Source organism: Thunnus thynnus, chromosome 17 (genome assembly GCF_963924715.1).
Source record: "Thunnus thynnus chromosome 17, fThuThy2.1, whole genome shotgun sequence".
NCBI classification, from domain to species: domain Eukaryota; kingdom Metazoa; phylum Chordata; class Actinopteri; order Scombriformes; family Scombridae; genus Thunnus; species Thunnus thynnus.
Genome location: NC_089533.1, coordinates 17,231,298 through 17,252,053, shown reverse-complemented (window position 1 = coordinate 17,252,053; position 20,756 = coordinate 17,231,298). Strand labels below are relative to the sequence as shown.

Genomic DNA, 20,756 nt, shown 5'->3' with positions numbered 1-20,756 from the left:
GCTGGAGGTGGGGCTAGTTTGATCTACTTCATATACAGTTGGTTAGTTTACCTGTCTTATTTATTTATTGGGATCATGTACAGTGTTAAACATAAATGTTACCATTTGATGTACTTTACCAGAGTTAGCTTATAGCTATTTTATATATTATAGCTATTTGCGTTCATGAGAAGACCATGAAATAAAATGTAGAGTCAGTGGTTACAGAGCTGAGTACTTTTTTGCAGCAGCTTTTGAACGTACTGATGGAACTGCAGCTCTTCATATCATCAGGTACGGCATTAGACTGAGTTGTGGCTTTCACAGAGAAAGCTGACTGCCCAAATGCTGCGTGACAAAATGGTATGGTATCTTGTATATTCTGGAGGATCTGATAGAACTTAGTGAGCAAGTGTAAACAAAGTCACATAGCGGAGGAGGGGCCAAACCATTTAAAATTTTATAAAAAAAAGTCACAAATTTTAAACTAATCTAAAATTCTCAAAGCTCAGTAAATTGTATTTCTCCATTACCCTACAGTAATGGGAATGCATTGGCTTTTTGTCCAGAGTTTTTAGAGTTTGTTTGTATAAGGACTCAAGAGGTTTTATGGCTGTTTCTCCAGCCTGCCCCCAACATGTGATGCAATAAGACATTTGGGAAAGAATCATAGCATGCGTAAATATCTTGGCTCACCCAAAGAGAGACAGTTTCTAACATGTCTAAAATTTGCTAAGTTGTACTTTATGGTTTTAAATGTTTAACTTTTAACATGTTTCTTAAAGTTCAAATTTGGATCCAATCTCACACCAAGATATTTAAAATCAGTGACTATGTCAATCCTTTCACCTTTGATGAGAATATCAGTGTTAGGAGGTTGTACCATGGTTTTAGAGAAAACATACCCTTTGTCTTGTTTACATTTAGACTCAGACATGAGTTCAATATCATCAGTTCAATGGCTCCCAACCTAGGGGTCGGGCCCCTTCAAAGGGTCACCAGATAAACCTGAGGGTCATGAGGTGATAAATGGGAGAGGAAGGGAAAAAAAACAAAAACAAGATTCTGATACACAAATCGGTTTCCAGTTTTTGGACTTTTTCTCTAATCTTTGATTTTTGGTTAAATATTGGATCATTTGAACATTTCTTGAAATGAAAGCATGTGAGAAGTTTAGAGGGAAAAATAACTATTTGGTGGAGCTGTTAACAACTCATAGACATCTGAAATGTGACCCCGACTACACACTGCTTTTTATAAGATGTCAAATGCCAAAAAGGTTGGAAACCACTGATTTCATCTTTAACAATGTGTTGTATTTTAAAAGCTTGTTATATTATCCATTGTGTCAAATCATCTTCATCAAAAGTAACTAAAGCTGTCAAATAAATGTAGTGGAGTAGAAAGTTCAATATTTTCCTCTGAAATGTAGTGGAGTTGAAGTATAAAGTAGAATCAAATCGAAACACTCAAGTAAAGTACAAGTACCCCAAAACTGTACTTAAGTACAGTACTTGAGTAAATGTACTTCGTTACTTTCCACCACTGCAGATGGGAGACTTATGATTATTTCATGACAATTTCTGTTAGTTGTTTTGGTTTTGTTTCTGTATTTTGAAAGTATTCTCCAAAGTGGTAGTTTGTTTATTTACAATGTACAACACTCAGCAATATAAAACCATTTGCTGCAGACTGGAAGCATCTAACCACCATTTGTGGCTCAAAGTGGAAATAATACCACCGGTTGGTGACTGACAGCCCAGCAACTCAGAGATATTTATTGAAAGGACAGATTCACAATTTTTTCAAGTCTCTTTTCAGTCAAGTGTCCACATAAACTCTGAAAGAGGTTTTCCTCGCTGTAATCATTCCTCCTGTTCATACTGGCTATTAAAAGATCCCCTTCAAGTGTGCTTTCAATGCAAGCTGCGGTGGAAGTACAGTAACAAAAAGAGGGACTTTAGTTTTGGCTTGTAACAGCTGTAACATTGAAAGATATGTACTTTATTTGACTAATTTGGAAGTTTCATATAGGCTTCAGATTAACTTTTAAACACATTTTTGCACAGAAGGAGGCTCGTGGATTTTGGCCCCCATCACTTACATTGTAAGTGCATTGTGAAGAGATCTTCTAATGGTCAGTATGAACAGGAGGAATGATTATAGCAAGAAAACCTGTTTAAGTGTTCATTTGGGTACCTGACTGTTGTTTAAAGGAAGATTTGAAAAATTATGAACCTGTTCTTTAATGACTAACTGGGGGCTGGATAATGGCTCATGATTTTATGGTGAAGTGGCAAAAACGTGTGAGATAATTGACAGTTTTCAGGGGGGAACTAACATTTTGTGCTCACTGTTGTTACATCTAAAGCTGCCCCCCGATGAGGCGGTGGTGACTCTGGCAGCCCTCTGACGGAGCTCTGAGAGACTGAATGAATACACTGACTGTTGGAATAAATGGCGACTGAGGACTAACCAGTAACCTGCTGTATGAACGCCAAAGACTCTGAATATCAACACGAAGTTGCATTAGCCGAAGCGATTTACTGCCAGTGGCACCAAAGACTCTGCTAGCACCTCGTCAAGTTAGCCAGTAGGTAAGGTTAGCCGGGTAGCTAATGTTAGCTGGCAGGTCTATTTTTAGTGGACGTCAGTAGGGAAGTCGCTTGGCTATTATTATTGACAACCTAATCCGAGAGGATTTGCACATCCTATGATCTTGCTGCGCTAGTTGTCTGCACCAAAATGTCCACTACTTCGTTGGATAAAGAATTACAGGAGCGACTGAGAGAGGCGTCTGCCATCGGGGACATTGACGAAGTGCGGACATTGGTGGAGAGCGGAGTAAATGTCAATTCACAAAATGAAATAAACGGATGGTAAGTATTATGACATATAATGATAGGCTTTACTGGTGTGTCGATTTGCTGCACGGTTACATTGAAAAACTTGTTGAGATTGACAGCTCAGTGCAGCCAAATGCGATGTTACAGGGATTAAAATTGCTCCGTGTTATCCCATTAGCCAGAGCTGCCACTTTTTTTTATCTTGTTTGTCCAAACGGTAAACAAATCCCCTGTTAGATAATGGTTTGAAATATAGTAAAATATATAAGTATAAAACAGCAGAAGGACCTGTGGCTGTAGAGGAAGGTAAATGTGAATTGGCACATGGCTACTCCAGTCGTGAAACTGATTTGACATGCTTATTCTCACTGCCATAGATAGCTGATAGATAATTGTAATAAACATACCAAGTAACTCAAAGGACGGTTTCACAACAGTCAGGTGCCTGGATGAGCACTGAAACATGTTTTTCTTGCTATAATCATTTCTCCTCTTCATAATGCACTTACAGTGTAAGTGATAGGGACCAAAATCCACAAGCCTCCTTCTGTGCAAAAATATATTTAAACGGTTATCTGATGCTAACATGAAGCTTCAGCCGTCTAAATGAGTCAAATCAAGTAGATATCCTTCAACATTACAGTCTTTTTAGTGCCAAAGTCCCTCTTTTTGTTACAATACTTCCACCGCAGCTCAACAGGGAAACACTGTCTGAGGAAACACAAAGAGGGAATTTGATGCTAAAAAGACTGTAAATGTGGCAGATATCCACTTGATATAATTAACTCAGATGGCTGCAGCCTCATACAAGCTTTTAAATGTTTTTTTTTTTGCACAAAATGACTTTGGCTGATTTTGGCTCCATCACTTACATTGAAAGCACATTTAAAGGGGATCTTTTAATAGAACTGGCTGTCAACCTCTTTTAGTTTTCATGTGGGCACCTAACTGTTGTTTTAAGACAGATTTGAAAAATTGTGAACCTGTCCTTTAACATTATTAAATGAAAGCGTTAAGTCTAAACATGTGGTGTGTCTCTCCAACTTCCTCCTATTGAATATGCAACTTGTGTGGTGACAAGTTGAACTTTACATACATAAAAGAGAGACTACTGTCGGTCAGAAGAGGCCTCAATTCTTAAGAGTAAGAAGTAATAATTAACACAAAATGAGATTACAGGTTATCAGGCCACGGCAATCTACTGCAACCAATCATTGCCATGCAAGTCCACAAAATCCAACTTTCAGAGACTGGGTCGTGTCCACCTCATACATTTAAAGTCATTTTTATCAGCATTTGTTACATTTTTTTTTGATTCATTCAACTGCATTCTCTATAACCTCACCAGGACGTGCCTGCACTGGGCGTGCAAGAGGAACCATAAGCACATAGTGTCCTACTTACTCAGTTGTGGAGCAGACAAAGAAATCCTGACGGCTAAGGATGAGATGGCCTCACAACTCACATCCAAACCAGAAATCAAACGACTCTTGGGAGGTAAACTTCACCTATCTCACTTCCCCTCTTCCTTGTTCCTTTCACATTATTATTTTGATGTGATATATCAGTTACATATACTGTGCATGAGATAGATTACCATATAATGTACAGGTTGTAGCCTTGTTAGTTAAGTGTATCTATAGAGGTTTATGACAAAAGCTGTCAGGATTATTGTCTTGAGCTTTTTATTTTTAAGAGAAATGAGTATTTTCTTTTGCACATTATTACCACAGTCGAGGTGGAGGAAGTGCCTGAAGTCAAGGAGCCCGAGCTGCCAATCATCCCTAACTACTTGTCTAACCCGCCCTTCATATACTCCAAGCTGGATAACAAGTCAGAGCTCATCCTGGCCCAGCACCTTACACAGAACGGTTCAGGAGAGCATGCGGACGACACGCACAGCGATCCGCCCTCCCTCTCTCCAACCCATGAGCCTCAGAAATCACAGAGCCTGGTCTCCGACAGCCCCACTCTCACCCCAAACCCCATCACTCACAGCCAAACCCAGGCTGGCGAATTCATTCCTGTGACTGAGCAAAACGGTGTGTCACCTACCCCGGCCTCATCCCACAACCACACTGTTGTTAACTGCACAGTGCCCATGGACCTGTCAGTCGAGCCTCACCTTGTCAACCATGCAGACTACCCGCACGCAGTGGCACACAACGGCACCATGTGCTCGCCCCCGTTGGCCTCACCCAGCCCGAGCTTGGCCAGCTGCAGCGGGAGCCAGGTCCAGCCCCCCGTGGCCGGCGCTAACCCGACTATGAGCAGGCAGCAGTCTATCCCACAGCAGCTGGGCTACGGACAGACTGGCGGATCCTTGCCAGCCTTCCAACCTTTCTTCTTCACCAGCACCTTCCCTGTCAATGTACAAGGTGAGAGAGAAATTGTGTGTTTTATTATGTCTAACCCTCTGTTCACACATACCGACTCAAACACCTGAGACATGACAGGATACCATTCATTGTGAATTAAACCTCAAATAACCAGCTGGGGCCACTCAAAAGTTGCTGAGCAGGATGTGGGGAAATTGCATTCAACTTTAGCAGAAAGGTTCCACATATGTCCCCTGTATTTTTGGAAAATATGATTGTCAGGAGGAGGAGATCAATACCACTTTCATATTTGTCTGTTAAGTATAAAGCTAGAGCCAGGAGGTTATTAGCTTAATTTAGCATCACCTCTGGAAGCGTGGGAAACAGCCATACTGGCTCTGTCCAAAGGTAAACAAATCTGCCTACCAGCACCTTTTAAATTTTACTATTTAAAATGTTACGTCTTGTTTGTTTTATCTGTAAACAAACAGGAATGTAAAAATGCCAAGTTCTGTTACTATGGGGAGTTAGGCACTGGATCTTTTTCTTGGCCGGGAGCAATGAATTACTGGACATGTTTAATTGTTGCAAAGCAACCAGCAGAGACTCCAGAAAGTCACTGCGTCAGACTAAACAGGCTCGCTCGAGTCCATATGTGTAAACGGGGTAAAGCTGCTGTCAGACTCTGTAGTTAAGGCTTTCTTTTGTCATGCGCTCACATGTTAAGTGACCGTTAAGAGCACGCAGGCATGACGACATTCTTGTGTGCTTGTCAAACCAGAAGGGGTTATTAGTGGATGTGTGTCCTTATCTCTTAGTGTGATGACTGAGCTGCCACAGGCTCACTAGCAGAGACACCAACGTCTCACGCAATGTAGTGTTTGTGAAACACAAGACGACCAGAGTGGGGAGGGGCAGGGATTTTGCATGTGCAAGAAGGAAATGCAGACTTTATCAGACTTTATCTTTGACAAGACATTCTCATCGTACATGTAAGACGCATCTTTTATAGGCAGGAAACAGGTATGATTAATTCAGCGACTGTCTGTGTCCATCATCTTCCTAAAAAGCACGATATTGTTGTTAATATAGAACTGTTTTTCTGGTTATTCTCTCTAGAGTTGGTACTGAAGGTACGTATCCAGAACCCCAACGCAAGGGAGAACGACTTCATCGAGGTGGAGCTGGACCGTCAGGAGCTCACCTATCGTTCCCTCCTGAGGGTGTGTTGCCGCGAGTTAGACATCAGCGCCGAGCACGTGGAGAAGATCCGTAAGCTGCCAAACACCATGTTGAGAAAGGTACATTACAGGAGAGAAAGCCGACATACCGTACACATGTTTTTTAGTTGCTGTCCAGTGCTGCGTGCACAAAATAAGACAAAATAACAATCATTTAAGATGATGACACTTGAAATACAGTATGGAAAAGATGTTTTTGTTCACTGAGGGGAGGGACAGCACCGTGTGAATGCATCTGAACCACTCCTAGCCTGATGTGAAAATGCTGCCTGTCCCATGTGTCATAAACGTACAAAGCTATTCTCTTAAAAACTAATCTTCTCTTCAGTCTGTCCATCTGTCTCTGCCTCCCTCTCTGTCTGACTCATGCATGCACAATGAAAAGTGACACCGTCCCTAACTCTCTAATTAGGTTGTTTGTGACTCATTATACCTTCCCACTGAAACCTCCCCTACCCCTTTCGTAAACAGTATTTGTGTAATTACCCACTGCCTCTGACAAATAATGACAGTATAGTGTATGATTGGGTTGAAAAATTTCTGGAAAACATTATTTTTTCAATTAGGCTGTAAAATATTAGAAAAAAAGTTCAAATTGCCCATCACGACTGACTAATCAATCAACTAATGGTTTCGACACTAGTTTCACTGCACATTTCAGCCTCGTACCCTTTTTATAATACTAAAATTAGATTATCAGTAGTCAAATCTGTTGATTTCAATATGATTTCCATTTTCCTATCCAGGATAAGGACGTGGCTCGGCTGCAGGACTTTCAGGAGCTGGAGGTTGTGTTGGAGAAAGCAGAGGGCCTGTCCCTTTTCTCGGGGACGGGGGGCCTAACAGACAGACCCTGCTACAACATGAAGGCCTCCCGCCTCACCTACTAGAGCTACCGCAGAGCCCGAGGTTTCCCTGCTTATGATGGGTTTCTGTAGCTACCCTCAAGCAACCATAAATAGTTGCCTGCCCAGGTCCCTTGTTACAGCTTTGTTCGGCTTTGGTGTTTCGCCAATTTCCTAACCGGGATTTGTTTTTTCAAGTTCTGTAGCTATTGTCCTCCTCCTGTCCTCCTCTGGCCCTCCTGCTGCTTTAGTGTACCCGACCAGTTCTAAGCGATTACTGATGCATGGTGTCCTCGATTATGTGAGAACGTATTTGGGCCCCTCTCTCCTCTCTCTATCTCTTTCTCTCCTCCCACTGCACTTTGTGCCAAGGCTCCAGTGGGACAAAAGAGGAGGACATTGGTTTGTCTTCCTTTATGGACTGGACATGAATGGGTTTCTGCAATAGCCTTATATGGACACATCCCCATACTAGCTGTGGACTATGGTCTCAGACAGAAACTGTCTGATAGGACCGAGAGCAGAGGACAACAGGAAGGATTTACATAACTCTTACTGATAAGTTCATCATTAGTCCACAGAATAGGACGAGTTGCAGCACAGCAGACTTGCACACAGCAACTTATATTTCTAGCAAACTGACCTATAGAGTGTTATCAGATATTCTAGCTGGCGTACACACTTTCATACATGCTGTAGGCATAAGCCTTAGTGTCTTTCCTGCAGAGGGCATCCATTTCTGGCCTACTTGTTTAAAGTGGAGGTAATCTCATTCCAAGTGAGATTTAGGTATTTTTGGACTAATAGTACTTTTATTTGCCGACAACACACACACAAACACGCTTTAATATATATATATCCACACAAGGATGGACACATTTGAGTAGGTGTAACGGTTTACCTACATATTTGAATTGCTCAGTTGTACACTGTGGAAAAAGGAATAAATAGTTTTGTTTTAATATTTCTGTCTTTTCTTGTAAGAGAAAAAGTTAATTTCTAAGATAAATGTGCAGCAACTTGAAGCAGGACTAATGTTTTTTTTTTTTTTTTTTTTCTACAAAATTACAGGATGTGTTTGTCAGTTCAGTCAGCATAACACTTAAACTGTCAACTATGAAGTATTTATTTTTTATTATTTTAGTTTTATCGATTCATACTAATAAAGCGAGACCATGCATTGTGCTTTAGAGTAGCAAGGCTTGAGTCCCAGAAAAAGGTTGTGTACGAGGCTTTCATCTAATTTATCATATCAGTTGCGCCTTCAGTTGAATCTTTTCGGTTCCTTTCCTTCTGTTTAACTGTGATTAGAATTAAAACCAAAAACTAATCTAGCCAGCAAAGATATAAACCGCAGAATATACTATCACTGCTTCAGAAAAGATGCAGCTTTGTTAGATTTTTTTTTTTTCCCCCCAAGTGAAGAGGAGAGAAAAAAGTATATGATCATCTGTGTTTGTGACACATAAACTGAGTACTTCCTTGGTCCTTCGGTACTATTCCAAATTATCATTCCTGATATGATTATCTAACTACATGGTGGTTTGATTTCTTTGCAATCAGTTTGGTTGTCAATGCCTGTCTAGTGCTAATAGTTAGATTTGTTGTATTTGGTAGCTGAATCAGAGGTATCTCTGTCTGATTTAACTTAAGACTGCACTGACAAGATGACTATTGACACTATATAAAAAAAAAAGTATCGTTCTTATATATTAAGAATTTATTTAAGGTCAAGAGCCACAGCCATGTTGTGTCGGATGGTAACGTTCATGCTGCTTTCATCAACACTATATTCCTTTAATTCTCAATGCTGGGGCTCATTTAATTTAAGCAGTGCAGTAGACGGACACTACACATGTGCTACAATCAAAAAGTTTCTTACCCAGTGGTAACTGTTTACTGTTCAAATGTATACCTGAAGCTCTTACTGTATTTGTATGTTTTATGATATATTTTTATTAATTTGTATAGTTTTTTTAACCAGCTAGGCCTGTTGTGTTTGTGTCAAAAAAAAAAAAAAAAAGAGTTCAACAACGGGATGAAAAGCGCTGATTGTTGAAGCCAAGTGCAATGTGGGGTAAAGAATGTGTTTCAAGAAAGTTTGCTGTGAGAAGAAAAGACTACCGAGAGTGCTTATTTTATGTTCCCAACTATGTTAAAATGCTTTATTAAGTGAAGCTGTGCCACATGTTTAAGGCAGAAGCGTGGTTTAGAGAGTGGAACAATGTAGGAGAAAACACCCCTCTGGCTGTTTTCTGCCCTGGGTGAGTGAGAGCAGCATGTTTGAAATGGATTTTTTACAGGATCCTCGTTGATTCTGTGGAAAAGAGATGACTAACATTGTATTTGTGGGATTGCTTATTGTTCTAGAAAAAGCAGAATACAGTTTGACTTAACCTATGCATTCAGAGTGATATTTTTATATACAGTACGTCCTGTGTACTTGTAGAAATAATCTTAGGCACTGTTACAGTTGTGTTTTTTGTTGTTTTTTTTGTTTTTTTTTTCGCTCTGGAGACCTGTATCTGTTCTTTGATAAAGCATGGTGAATTACTTCATCTCTTCCCTCTTTTTCTCTCAAACTGGCTTTGTGTCTTATAAAGCATTGATGTACATCTGACCAGTTGAAGTAATTTTGACTATGAAATATTTTCAGTTTAGGTTATCCTTTTTTGTGAATGTGCATGTTTAGGGGTAACTTTCCAATTATTGCAACATATCTTTCAGTTGAAATCCACTAGAGGGAGCAGAAGAGTCACATAATGTTGTACCAGAGTGCATGCCACTTAAAGTTATAATAAGAGGATGCCTTTTCTTTTTTGCCCAGATTTGATGAAGTTCATAAAAGGAATCTCTCTAAACTTGTTGTTTAGACACTGGACAGTTATATCTTTATACTGTGATGCACCAGTGTCTGGATGCCTTGGCCTTTCCTGTGATAGAAAGTCTACCTTCTGTACTCAGCTCTTAACGGTAGATTCAAATGTCAAGTTGCCGTTGACATTTGAGGCTACAGTTAAGAATTTGAGCTAAACTGAAAATATTTTAAGCACAGTAATTTTAGGGACTAATTGACATCCGTATCACTTACATGATTAAATATAAATCTCATGCCTCATTTGTATGATATGGTATGTTTCAAAATATTTGTCTCAGCCATTGTTAGCTTGTCAATTTCATCATTGAACACCACAAAACATTTTGAAAGTGTAGCAGCAGGCATTTTTTTGGGGGGTGAGGTACATGCACATTGGTTCTAATAAATCTCTAAATAATCATTTTTGCCTTGACTAAGTTTTCTAACCCATCAGCCCAGGAGTGGGCTAAATGGATAATTCTATATGTAATTTTACATCACAATATAGATATACAGTATAAAATAATCCAGGACATTTTGTTGAAAAATCAGCTGTGAAACTAAAATAGCCAGATGGAAATGTGTGTGTGTGTTTCTGTGTTTCTGTGGTTTTGTTTTCTTGTTTGTTTTAGCTAATCAAGCAAATTAAATACCTGCAAGTAAAAGTACGTCATCACATTGATGCAAAAATATATCCATGTTGCATAAAGCAGTAATTGCCTATAATGGACTAATACAACCAGACATAATAAAAGGGATTGCTACCTCAGAATAAACAATATGTTAAAATCTCTGATGATTTAGACAAATTTATGTTGTTTGACAGTATAAATTAGCATATCACCCAATCCTACATGAGCCATATGCACATCATCAACTCATGAGGAGTAAAAATGGCTTTTTCCAATAGGTAGTAAACCCTGGAAACATTAGTTATATGTTGAGATATGTGTTATTGCAGCATACTGTACATGTATATTTGCACAAGTTAAATAAAGCTGAAATATTTACTTCAATATAAAATTACTGAAAAATAGGATATGAAGCTACACTGTTTGCTGCAAATTTAGACTTTCTTTTAACTGTAGTAAACATTCCCCTTTATTACCACTAATATTACAACTAATAAAAATACTTTGAAAAGCAAATCTGGAAGTCTTCCATATTCCAAAACTCAGTATTGTTGCACCGTCCAGCTGTCTATTCACTTTTGACCTGTTTGCACAGCAAGCCAATGTTGTACATTCTGTTATGAACTTGATTAACAAGGCGCGTTTGAGGGCCTGAGACATTTTGTTATGTTCCCTCTCTGATTTAAAGAACATAAACAACATCTAAGTTATGGTCATACTGACTCACGAGTGTATCTGTGAGCTCCTTAACCTCAATGAAATGAATACAATAGTGTCCATGTGGAGAGCAGATGTTCTGACAATGCAATCCGGAGAGCACAAATATTGCATAATCTCAGCAGAATGGTGTTCAGAAAGTTAAATGTATGTGTGTGTTCAAATCCCAAGATATACACCAAGGGATGCATGGCTACCAGGATATATACATTTCAGTGGATGCTCGTGAATCTGCGCGTGGACGTCTGCATGTCTGTCCATCGGTATGTTGTGTGTGTCTAGACTAGGGCTGAGGAATCAGCTTAGGGCCCTGCTGTGGCTGGATGTGTCTCTCTCCTTTGTTCTGGAGTGAGACACTCATAATAAGCTTAGTATGAACAGTCATAACACCGTCATTGTTTTAAACCAGCTCCACCAGCTTCCCAGGCCTCGGTCATGGGCAAGAGAAGCTGTGGACCTGCATGGTCAAGAACCCCTAAGAGCATTTTAGAAATGGAGGCAGAAGGCGACAGGTACAGTACGTGCCTTGGTCGATGTGCTTGGACTATGGCCCTTGGTACAATTTGTGCACCTCTCTAACCGGCATAATGCACAAAGCCAATAAACAGAGCTGCTTATTTGCAACATAAATGCATGCATGACACTGTAAAGCCAGAGAGATTAATGATGAAACTGTTGAAGTCAGATGTACAGTTGCTTATATTTGATTTATGCTTCTTTTATCTACAGTACTGTTCAATTTGAATATGAAGTCATGAATCCGCAGTTTGTACCAACATCACAATGGAGTGATCTTACATAGCTGTGCGGGCCTATAGACAGCACGTCCAGTGATTATTATACGCTTAATTGCTTTCTGGTGGAGAATTAGATGAAAAAATTGATACCACTCTCATATCTGTCCGTTAAACATAAGGCTACAGCTAGCAGCTGGTTAGCTTAGCTTAGCACAAAGACTTGAAACAAGGGGAAACAGCTAGCCTGGGTCTGTCTGTAGGTAATAAAATTTGCCTATCAGCACCTATAAAGCTCAGTAATTAACATGTTACACACTATAAGTTGTATACTGTATCTCGGAGTCTCTGCAGGTTGCCTGGCAACTGTTCCCATAAAATATAAGTTTTGCAGCAGTGACACCTATTTCCGATCAGTGTGAAGTAAAATCCCACCCTACAGTGGAAGAAGTGATGGCTGACTTTCTAAAGATCGTTGTGCCATGAAGAGTGGTCTGTAGTGGTGTACCACCTTAAACAATCCATGTGACATTGATTAGGACCCGTGTAGACAGATTAGGTCACAGGCTCCTCACGTCATTTCTTGTCAAGCCTTCTCCTATAAACCCATAAAATATTTCTTCCAGTATGTTAAGGCAACAGTCGGAAGAAGGCCCAACCAGGCCCACTAAGACCATTAAGCCTAGAACTCAGTGAAGAAATATTTTCATATTACATATCTCTAGATGAAGCCTGGTTTTTGAACGATTACTGTATCATACATATTAATAGATAGATAAAATGAAATTAAACTTTGTGTGCCAGACAGTATTGTGCAATCCGCTTCCTGTTGTACCCACAGTATCTATGCTTCTTAACTGCATCAAAATAACTGAATAATTGCCTCTCGTGGCCTACCGCTTATTCACACACCTGCAAATTCTGTACTTTTAATAGAAATGGCATATTAATATATGAGATATTATTCTTTCCTGAAAAGTTACCCTACTGTACAAAATGACCAACTGCATAGTTGTTTGACATTTAAACTCATTTGATTACTATTATCTATTTACTGTATGCTGAACGCCATATTCAACCAGACTTGATTTGTACCTTTTTACAGGAGAGTCTTGAGAGAATGTGCCCGTTTCTTTTACCATTTATCCCTGATTGGCAAAGATATTTTATCATTATCACATATATCCCTGCAACCTGTAAATATTATTAAATGTAGAGTTGTTTTTATTTATTGGTTACTGATTTCTGGTTGTATCAGTTGATGCTTTCAGTTACTGAGGATATGATGATTACACGATTCTGATGCAATTTACAAAAAGAAACACACAAATCTTCATATTGCGACACACTGAAAATAATCATTAACGCAGAATTTGTTTTGAACTGGGCTCAGAAAGATGGTGAGAGCGCACAAAGAAGGTCAAAGTCAAGGTCTGTTTGCAGACAATACATGAGCTGAAGGCAGAAAGCCTGTCGGAGCACCCCGCATGGGGCTTTATCCAATATGTGACATGCCCTGTAGCTCTTGTGTCGGCTATGCTGGGAATGCAGGGTCTTGAGGGGTGAAGGTTAGGGGTGGCCTAAGGGGGCGAGTGGGTGAGTAGACACTGAAAACACAGCTTGACTGTGTTTGTGCATTTGCATGCAATTGAGAGTGTGCACATTTATGTATATACAGTATACAAAATTTATAAGCAGTTCCTTTTAAATCATTAGCATCACAAGCTAAATAATCAGTCAATATGTCTACCATCAGCACTATGTACTTATACTTTTTAGGATATGAGTCTTACCTGTGTGTGTGTGTGTGTGTGTGTGTGTGTGTGTGTGTGTGTGTGTGTGTGTGTGTGTGTGTGTGTGCCTGCCTATGTGTTTTCAGAGAGGGCTCACAGACAGCGGACCAGACTAAGACTGCAGGGTTCGGCCTGGAGAGCACTGGGCCTCTTTGGGCTCAGCAGGGACTCAGCTTGGGAAGCACAGACTTCATGCACACACTCACACACACATACAGCCAGTCTATTAAAATGTTTGATCTTTTCTCTTCTTTTCTCCTAAAGATAAAGGTTGACCAGCTTTTTAAAGTCTCCAAAAACAGTTTTATTTGAGCTCAGTTTTGTTCCCTAGCCATGTGACTAGGACCCTAATGTGTTTTGGATGAAACAGTTTGTTCATGTTCACAGCCAAACAGACCACCAGCCTATTTGTTTTGTTTTGAAGCCCCCTTTTCAGCAACACTTCCTGGAATTGGCTTTTGGGGAAGAAACCAGTTCTTCACAGCACGATATCAAGCTGTCTGTACTACTTGTGACTTCTTACATGTCAATATTGTGATAGCATGAGTCTTGAACCTAATAGTATTTCTATTGCAGAATCCTGGTTTTCCTATATGTGTTACCACTACCCTACACAATGTTAAATAACTGACAATGCTCTAAATATAAAATGGCATGTAAATAGGATTTTCTGATTAACAATTGCATTCATAATTTAAGTAAGAAATTATAAAATTTGGGCTTGTCAAGTGTTTCAATAAGTGTAGGACATGTTATCCAGTGTTGTTTTAAATATATACAACTTGTTGGAGCTACTGATTAAGTCGTCATGGTATGTCATCTGTCCTGGATGACAAAATAGTCTAAAACTCACATCATGCATATGCTCATCACTCAAAGACGTAATTTTCAAAGTTTTGCAGTGGTTGATTCATATAAACAACAGTATGAATTATGATTCCCCATTTTCTCAAACTGAACTGTTTGAGGATGCTTTTATCAACTTAATCTGTTTGATTGGATCAGAATATGGACACACTCTGACACACTCAATGGACATATTAACAGCAACTCTAGTTGACTCTTCATTCACTTGCTGCATTCAGTGTTACACATTATATCAAACCAACAGTACAGTCAGTTGGATCCAAGCAATATGCAAAATGACATATCCTGTATGGACAAATTCAAGTCATTATATCTAAAATATTAAATTTTTTTGAAAAGTTGAATTCCACAACAAGCAGCTAGGCTAAAACACAGAAGTGGTTTGTATGGCACCATCATCTGGTGCACCAGTATAATTGTTATCCTCTATCTTTCAAGTGTGGTTGCTGTTGGTCTTAGAGTTAATAAGAAACAGAAACTTCTAATGAAGAAGAAGCAGAAGAAGGGTTAAATGGTTTCACAATTACTATCTAGAATATACAGTCATGGTACGAATAAGTAGAACAAAAAATCAATAACCAACATAATGAAGCCTCCTCTACACTAGAATCTACTCAATAAAAGCAATTTAAATGACCCTTGCACTATTTGATACACATTCGGTGTATAGTCCAAATCAGAGCAGGAATGAGAGGAACTGCACTGAGTTTGGTGAATTTGGTGCCATCTCCTGGAGACTGACGTTTTTGTTCTCTCAAAGAGATTTTACAGTAATTTGAGTTATATTATCAGGAAGGATGATCATTCTGCACAGTATTGTCATACAGTACTGTGTTTTGATCCATACGACAAAAAAAGACGTTATTTTATAATAAACATATCCAAAGCGTCATATAACATGAAATACACAATGATAACCATCATATGAAATGTAAATTGAAGTCTGTTGGCACTGACACCTGAAAATAAGGAGCTGTGCCACAGTGTGACAATATAATACAAAATACAGTCATTTAAGTCTCTATTCAGTGGCCTGTACCTTTACACTTAATTTAAGAAATTGCTATGTGCGTATGAAATTCCAATTCCAATATGTTTAGATCGTGCATAAATTGTACAATAAACATATGTACTATACTTTTCAGATTATTGTTAAATATCTCCTTCTTCCCAAGCCGCGACTTTGCAAGCTAAGGGTTAAGGCGGACAGCGCCTTACGCACAGGTGTCTCGCCAGTCTTGTATGAAGCAGCGCCTGCAAACGGCTGGAGGACTTTTTTTTTTTTTCTTTAATTAAGTTGATCATAACTGTAACTCAGCTGGGATTTGCTATCCGACTAGACAGGCCACTGTAATTCATGTAGTTAGATCTTAAGTGGGTTTGCACACTGCAGCCTTAATCTCTTGCTACTATTAAACGTGGAGCAACTAACCTGGAGAGCTCTCCAGATCCAGACCGGTCCTGCACGCTCCTATTTTCGCAATTTTCATGCATGCTGCATCTGACTGCAAATCATTTCCGCGAAGGTTTAAAGACTTTTTCACAACTTTAGAGTCGTGTTAAACTCCGTTGTCTCTCGTTGGATTTGTTTTTCTGCGGGATTTTTTTTTTAGTGTCCGCTCTGTTAGACGCCGGATATGTGGTGGATGCTGTTTCCCCGATGGATTTGGTTTCTTCTGGGACATTGTTACACTATTCTCCTTTATATGGACAGTTGCCGCGTGAGGGCAATGCCCATGTCTGTGGCAAAAGTGGTGTACTCTCACGCAGGCTTGTGCCCGAATGACCTGAACCCCAACCTGTGGGTGGATGCTATGAGCACCTGCATTCGCGAGTGTGAATCTGACCAGGTGAGCGAGGTGATGTAGCCTGCTGCATGCGCAATGTGCAGATTGTAGTGCATAGATGCAGTTCGTCTGCTGTCTAAGTTAACAGTAAACAAATAAACAGGCTGTGTGACCATATCTCGAGGCAGAATGATTGCATATGATTTAAGGAAATTGTTGAACAATTGTATTTTGTTTAGAGAAATAATCTTATTCTGCATCCCCTGTGCATCTCTCTTTTTCATTTGAACTCAGTGAATTTTAAACAGCAAAATGACAAATTCGCGTTTTCTTGTGCACAGTGCATGATTTGCTGCCTGGGAGGGTGGGGGTTAAATGAAAGATAGCAAGCAGAAATCCAACACAACAAAAATAATCTTGTGGTTGTGTAATTTTATAGTTACAGTTACATTTTCTACCTTTACTTTTTCTAAAGTTTTTGTTCATGCTGTGTCAGATGTTGACAATATATTGGTAAAAACTGATCCAAACTGAAAATAAATATTTTGATATTTTCATTTCACCAAGCATCAAATCATTTTCTGTGTTTGTGCAGTTTTCATATTATAATTCAAACTGTATCTGCATTATGAAAACAAATATGCTGGTATATGGTACAAAAGTTTTGTTTCTTTTCCAACCTTCAGGACTGCGAGACATTTGAGAAGTGCTGCCTTAATGTATGTGGTAACAAGAGCTGTGTGGCAGCACGGTATATAGACATCAAGGGCAACAAGGGCCCCATTGGAATGCCAAAGGGCGCCACCTGCGACAAGTTCATGTGCTCTCAACAAGGGTCTGAATGCGACATCTGGGACGGCCAGCCTGTTTGTAAGTGCCGGGACCGCTGTGAGAGAGAACCCCACTTCACGTGTGCATCTGATGGCATGACATATTATAACAAGTGCTACATGGATGCCGAAGCCTGTTCCAAGGGTATCTCTATCTCTGAGGTCACCTGCAGGTAACATGTTAAGTATTTTAGATCTTTACTATTAATTTTGGTGTGATGAGGTAATGTTGTCTTGTTTCAGTCCTCAAAATTAAGACTTTTTTCTGGCTGTAGCATAGAGAAACAAATGTATTCTGTATGCAATATGTCAATAATGTAATTAAAGAAGAGCCTTTGACATATCCTGGCTCTGATTAATTCCTTTCTTATTCAACCTACCTACAGGTACCACCTGACCTGGCCAAACACCAGTCCAATCCCTGCAGAGACCACCCTGCATCCCACTACTGCCCTCCAGACCACCCTCCCAGCTGACATCCAGCTCCCCACCATACACAGTGGCCCCACCCAACAGGCTGTTTTTGTGGGTGAGACAGCCAGCTTCCTGTGTGAGGTCTCTGGGAAGCCACGTCCGGAAATCACCTGGGAGAAACAACTGAAGGGCAAAGAGAACACCATAATGAGACCTAATCATGTCCGAGGGAACGTTGTGGTCACTAACATTGGCCAGCTGGTCATATACAACGCACAACTTCAGGATGCCGGCATTTATACATGCACAGCCAAAAATGTTGGGGGAAGTGTTTCATCACACTTTCCCTTGGTAGTGATCAAGAGGGAATCGAAAGGTAAGAATGCAGAAGGAAATAGTACCAACCTGCCATTTCCAGCTGAAGAGTGTCTAAAAAGTCCAGACACAGATGACTGTGGAGAGGAGAGCATGAGCTGGTACTATGAATCAAATCGGAACAATTGCTTCACCTTCACCTACAGTCAGTGCAATAAAAACGGTAACCATTTCGACACCTATGAAGCCTGCATGCTGTCATGCGGAGGAGAGCTGGCGGCTCCCTGTAGCCTACCAAGCCTCCAAGGGCCTTGCAAGGCCTATGAGCCTCGCTGGGCCTATAGCAGCAGCCTCAAAAAGTGCCAGTCCTTCGTCTATGGAGGCTGCGGTGGCAACGAGAACAACTTTGAGTCCAAAGAAGCCTGTGAAGAGATGTGCCCCTTTCCGAAGAACCACAATTGTAAGATATGTAAACCTCGAGGCAAGATGGTCACCAGCTTCTGCAAGAGTGATTTTGTGATCCTGGGGCGTGTGACAGAGTTGACAGAGGAGCAAGAGTCTGGCCACGCTTTGGTGACAGTGGAGGAGATCTTGAAGGATGAGAAGATGGGTCTGAAGTTCTTTGGCAAAGAACCTTTGGAGGTGACTCTCCTGAACATGGACTGGAACTGCCCCTGCCCCAATATCACTGTTGCTGAAGGACAGCTCATCATCATGGGAGATGTTCACAACGGGATGGCCGTCCTGCAGCCCGACAGCTTTGTAGGCTCCTCCAGCCCTCGCAGAATCAGGAAACTTCGTGAGATTGTCCACAAGAAAACCTGCAACTTCCTTAAAGATTTCTCTGCCGTCCAGTAGAGTCTATTAACGTCTCACACTCACTGAACGTCGGTTATGTTGTTTTCAGATCATTCTAAGCTAAAGTGACCTCACCAGTCTGACTGGTAAACACAAAAGTAGTAATTTATCTTTAACATCTGAGGTTTTGTTCCCTTTTTCAGATTTTTTCTTTCCTTCCTTTGCTACCTAATGCTCTGTAGATCTCAGAAAATCACTTTTCATAATTTGTACTGTTGTCACTGATAATTTTTATCCGTTGCTTTTATTCGTTATTCCTTCACAGAATGCTGTGGCAAAACTGTCCAAATAGCTAGAGATGTTTTTTTTTTCAAATTAGAGCCAAGCTTAGAGAGTTTTGATGTCCACAGCTGGGGTAAACTGTAGAATAATAGTCACAAGCATTTACTCTGTACAAAGTGTTCGATCGTTGTAACTGCTTATTAAAATGATATTATAGATTTCCTCTCCAAATGTTATCTTGAGTACACTAATATCATTCATTTAGCATTATGTTTTAATATGATTGGTTCATTTGCTTTATGTTTTTGTGGGGTATCCCAAAACAGACATTCTGTAACATCTGTGATGAGCACTCAAGCTCACAATAATGCAATGTGAAGCCTCAGTTTATCTACCAGAATCAAATAAGCTCTTTGGTTCCATTTTTTTGTGGAATCTATTTTGATACGTTTTAATTTACAATACAGAATATGTATGTGGACTTCTGTACTCTATATTTATTGATCTATTTCTTATAGGGCACTTGCCAATAAATATATACATATGCAGGATGTATCTCTGTAAATCTAATTACGTAAAGAACATACGTATTTTTATGTTATCTATGATATATTAGTGTTCATTAAAACTTTTATGGAATATGATGGTAAATAAATAAAGATGTTTTAGAAAATATTACAGTTGTCCTTTGTTATATTGTTGTGCTGTTGCCTGTGCTACAGACAAAATACCCGACATGCTCACCACTTATCAAAAAGACTCATGCAGGCAGTGCATGTGCTGTCCTGTGGTTGACATCCCTCCATCCATGTCCTCCTCCTTCCACTTCTATTTCACACACACACAAGGCCTAGTCTGGCATTAAAGTCTGAAGCAGGTCACATTCCAGCCCAGCTGTGGTGGCCTGCGGAGCTGTGTGTTGTGTTGTGTCTGGGTCTGGGGCCCTCGCATAGCACACACCCCACCGGCCATCCATTGGCCTTGTGCGGCCCCTTTCATGTGCGAGAGGCCGGGGTGGAGGGGAAAAGGAGGAGGAGAGGGATGTTGGCTGATTCTCTCTCTTTCAGTCACTCAATCTCTTTCACTCAGTTGGCCACATCTGTGTTAAAGGGGCATAATAGAGAACAGAGAGAGGAATGGAGAGAGAGTAAAAAGTCAAGTAAAAATAAGGGAACTTAACCCCTGAGTTACATTAAAGTTAAGATAGAGCTTGATAATTTAGTTGTCTCCATTAGCACACATATAATTCTGTAGAATTTTTCACTTTTCATGATGAAGTTTGAGGCTAAATCCTGGTGTGGAAGAGATTAAGATATTGGAAAAACATAAAATATTAGACTTTAAAGGTTCCTGGGAAAGAGATGTGCCCATTTCTGAAATGCAACAGTTAAAATGTCAAGTAAGAATCAACTTGGGGTTAACAAACGCTGGAACTGTGGGATATCTTAAGAACAGAATGAGTCACCAGGACCAGCAGGACATACAGGGAACAAAACATAAG

The 20,756-nt window shown here is 40.0% G+C and overlaps 2 protein-coding genes across 2 annotated transcripts; both read left to right on the top strand.

The window, feature by feature from the left end:
* The first annotated feature begins 2,332 nt into the window (after positions 1-2,332).
* On the top strand, positions 2,333-9,787 carry ankrd40 (ankyrin repeat domain 40). Its single transcript, XM_067616042.1, has 5 exons — positions 2,333-2,858; positions 4,174-4,322; positions 4,559-5,203; positions 6,263-6,444; positions 7,131-9,787. The coding sequence occupies exons 1-5, from the start codon at positions 2,725-2,727 to the stop codon at positions 7,272-7,274; spliced, it is 1,254 nt and encodes a 417-aa protein (XP_067472143.1). The 5' UTR covers positions 2,333-2,724; the 3' UTR covers positions 7,275-9,787.
* Positions 9,788-15,949: 6,162 nt separating this feature from the next.
* Positions 15,950-19,895, top strand: LOC137168425 (WAP, Kazal, immunoglobulin, Kunitz and NTR domain-containing protein 2-like). The gene is made up of 3 exons (XM_067571007.1): positions 15,950-16,679; positions 17,303-17,619; positions 17,833-19,895. Exons 1-3 carry the CDS (start codon positions 16,467-16,469, stop codon positions 19,031-19,033), a joined length of 1,731 nt encoding a protein of 576 aa, XP_067427108.1. The 5' UTR covers positions 15,950-16,466; the 3' UTR covers positions 19,034-19,895.
* The last annotated feature ends 861 nt before the right edge of the window (positions 19,896-20,756 follow it).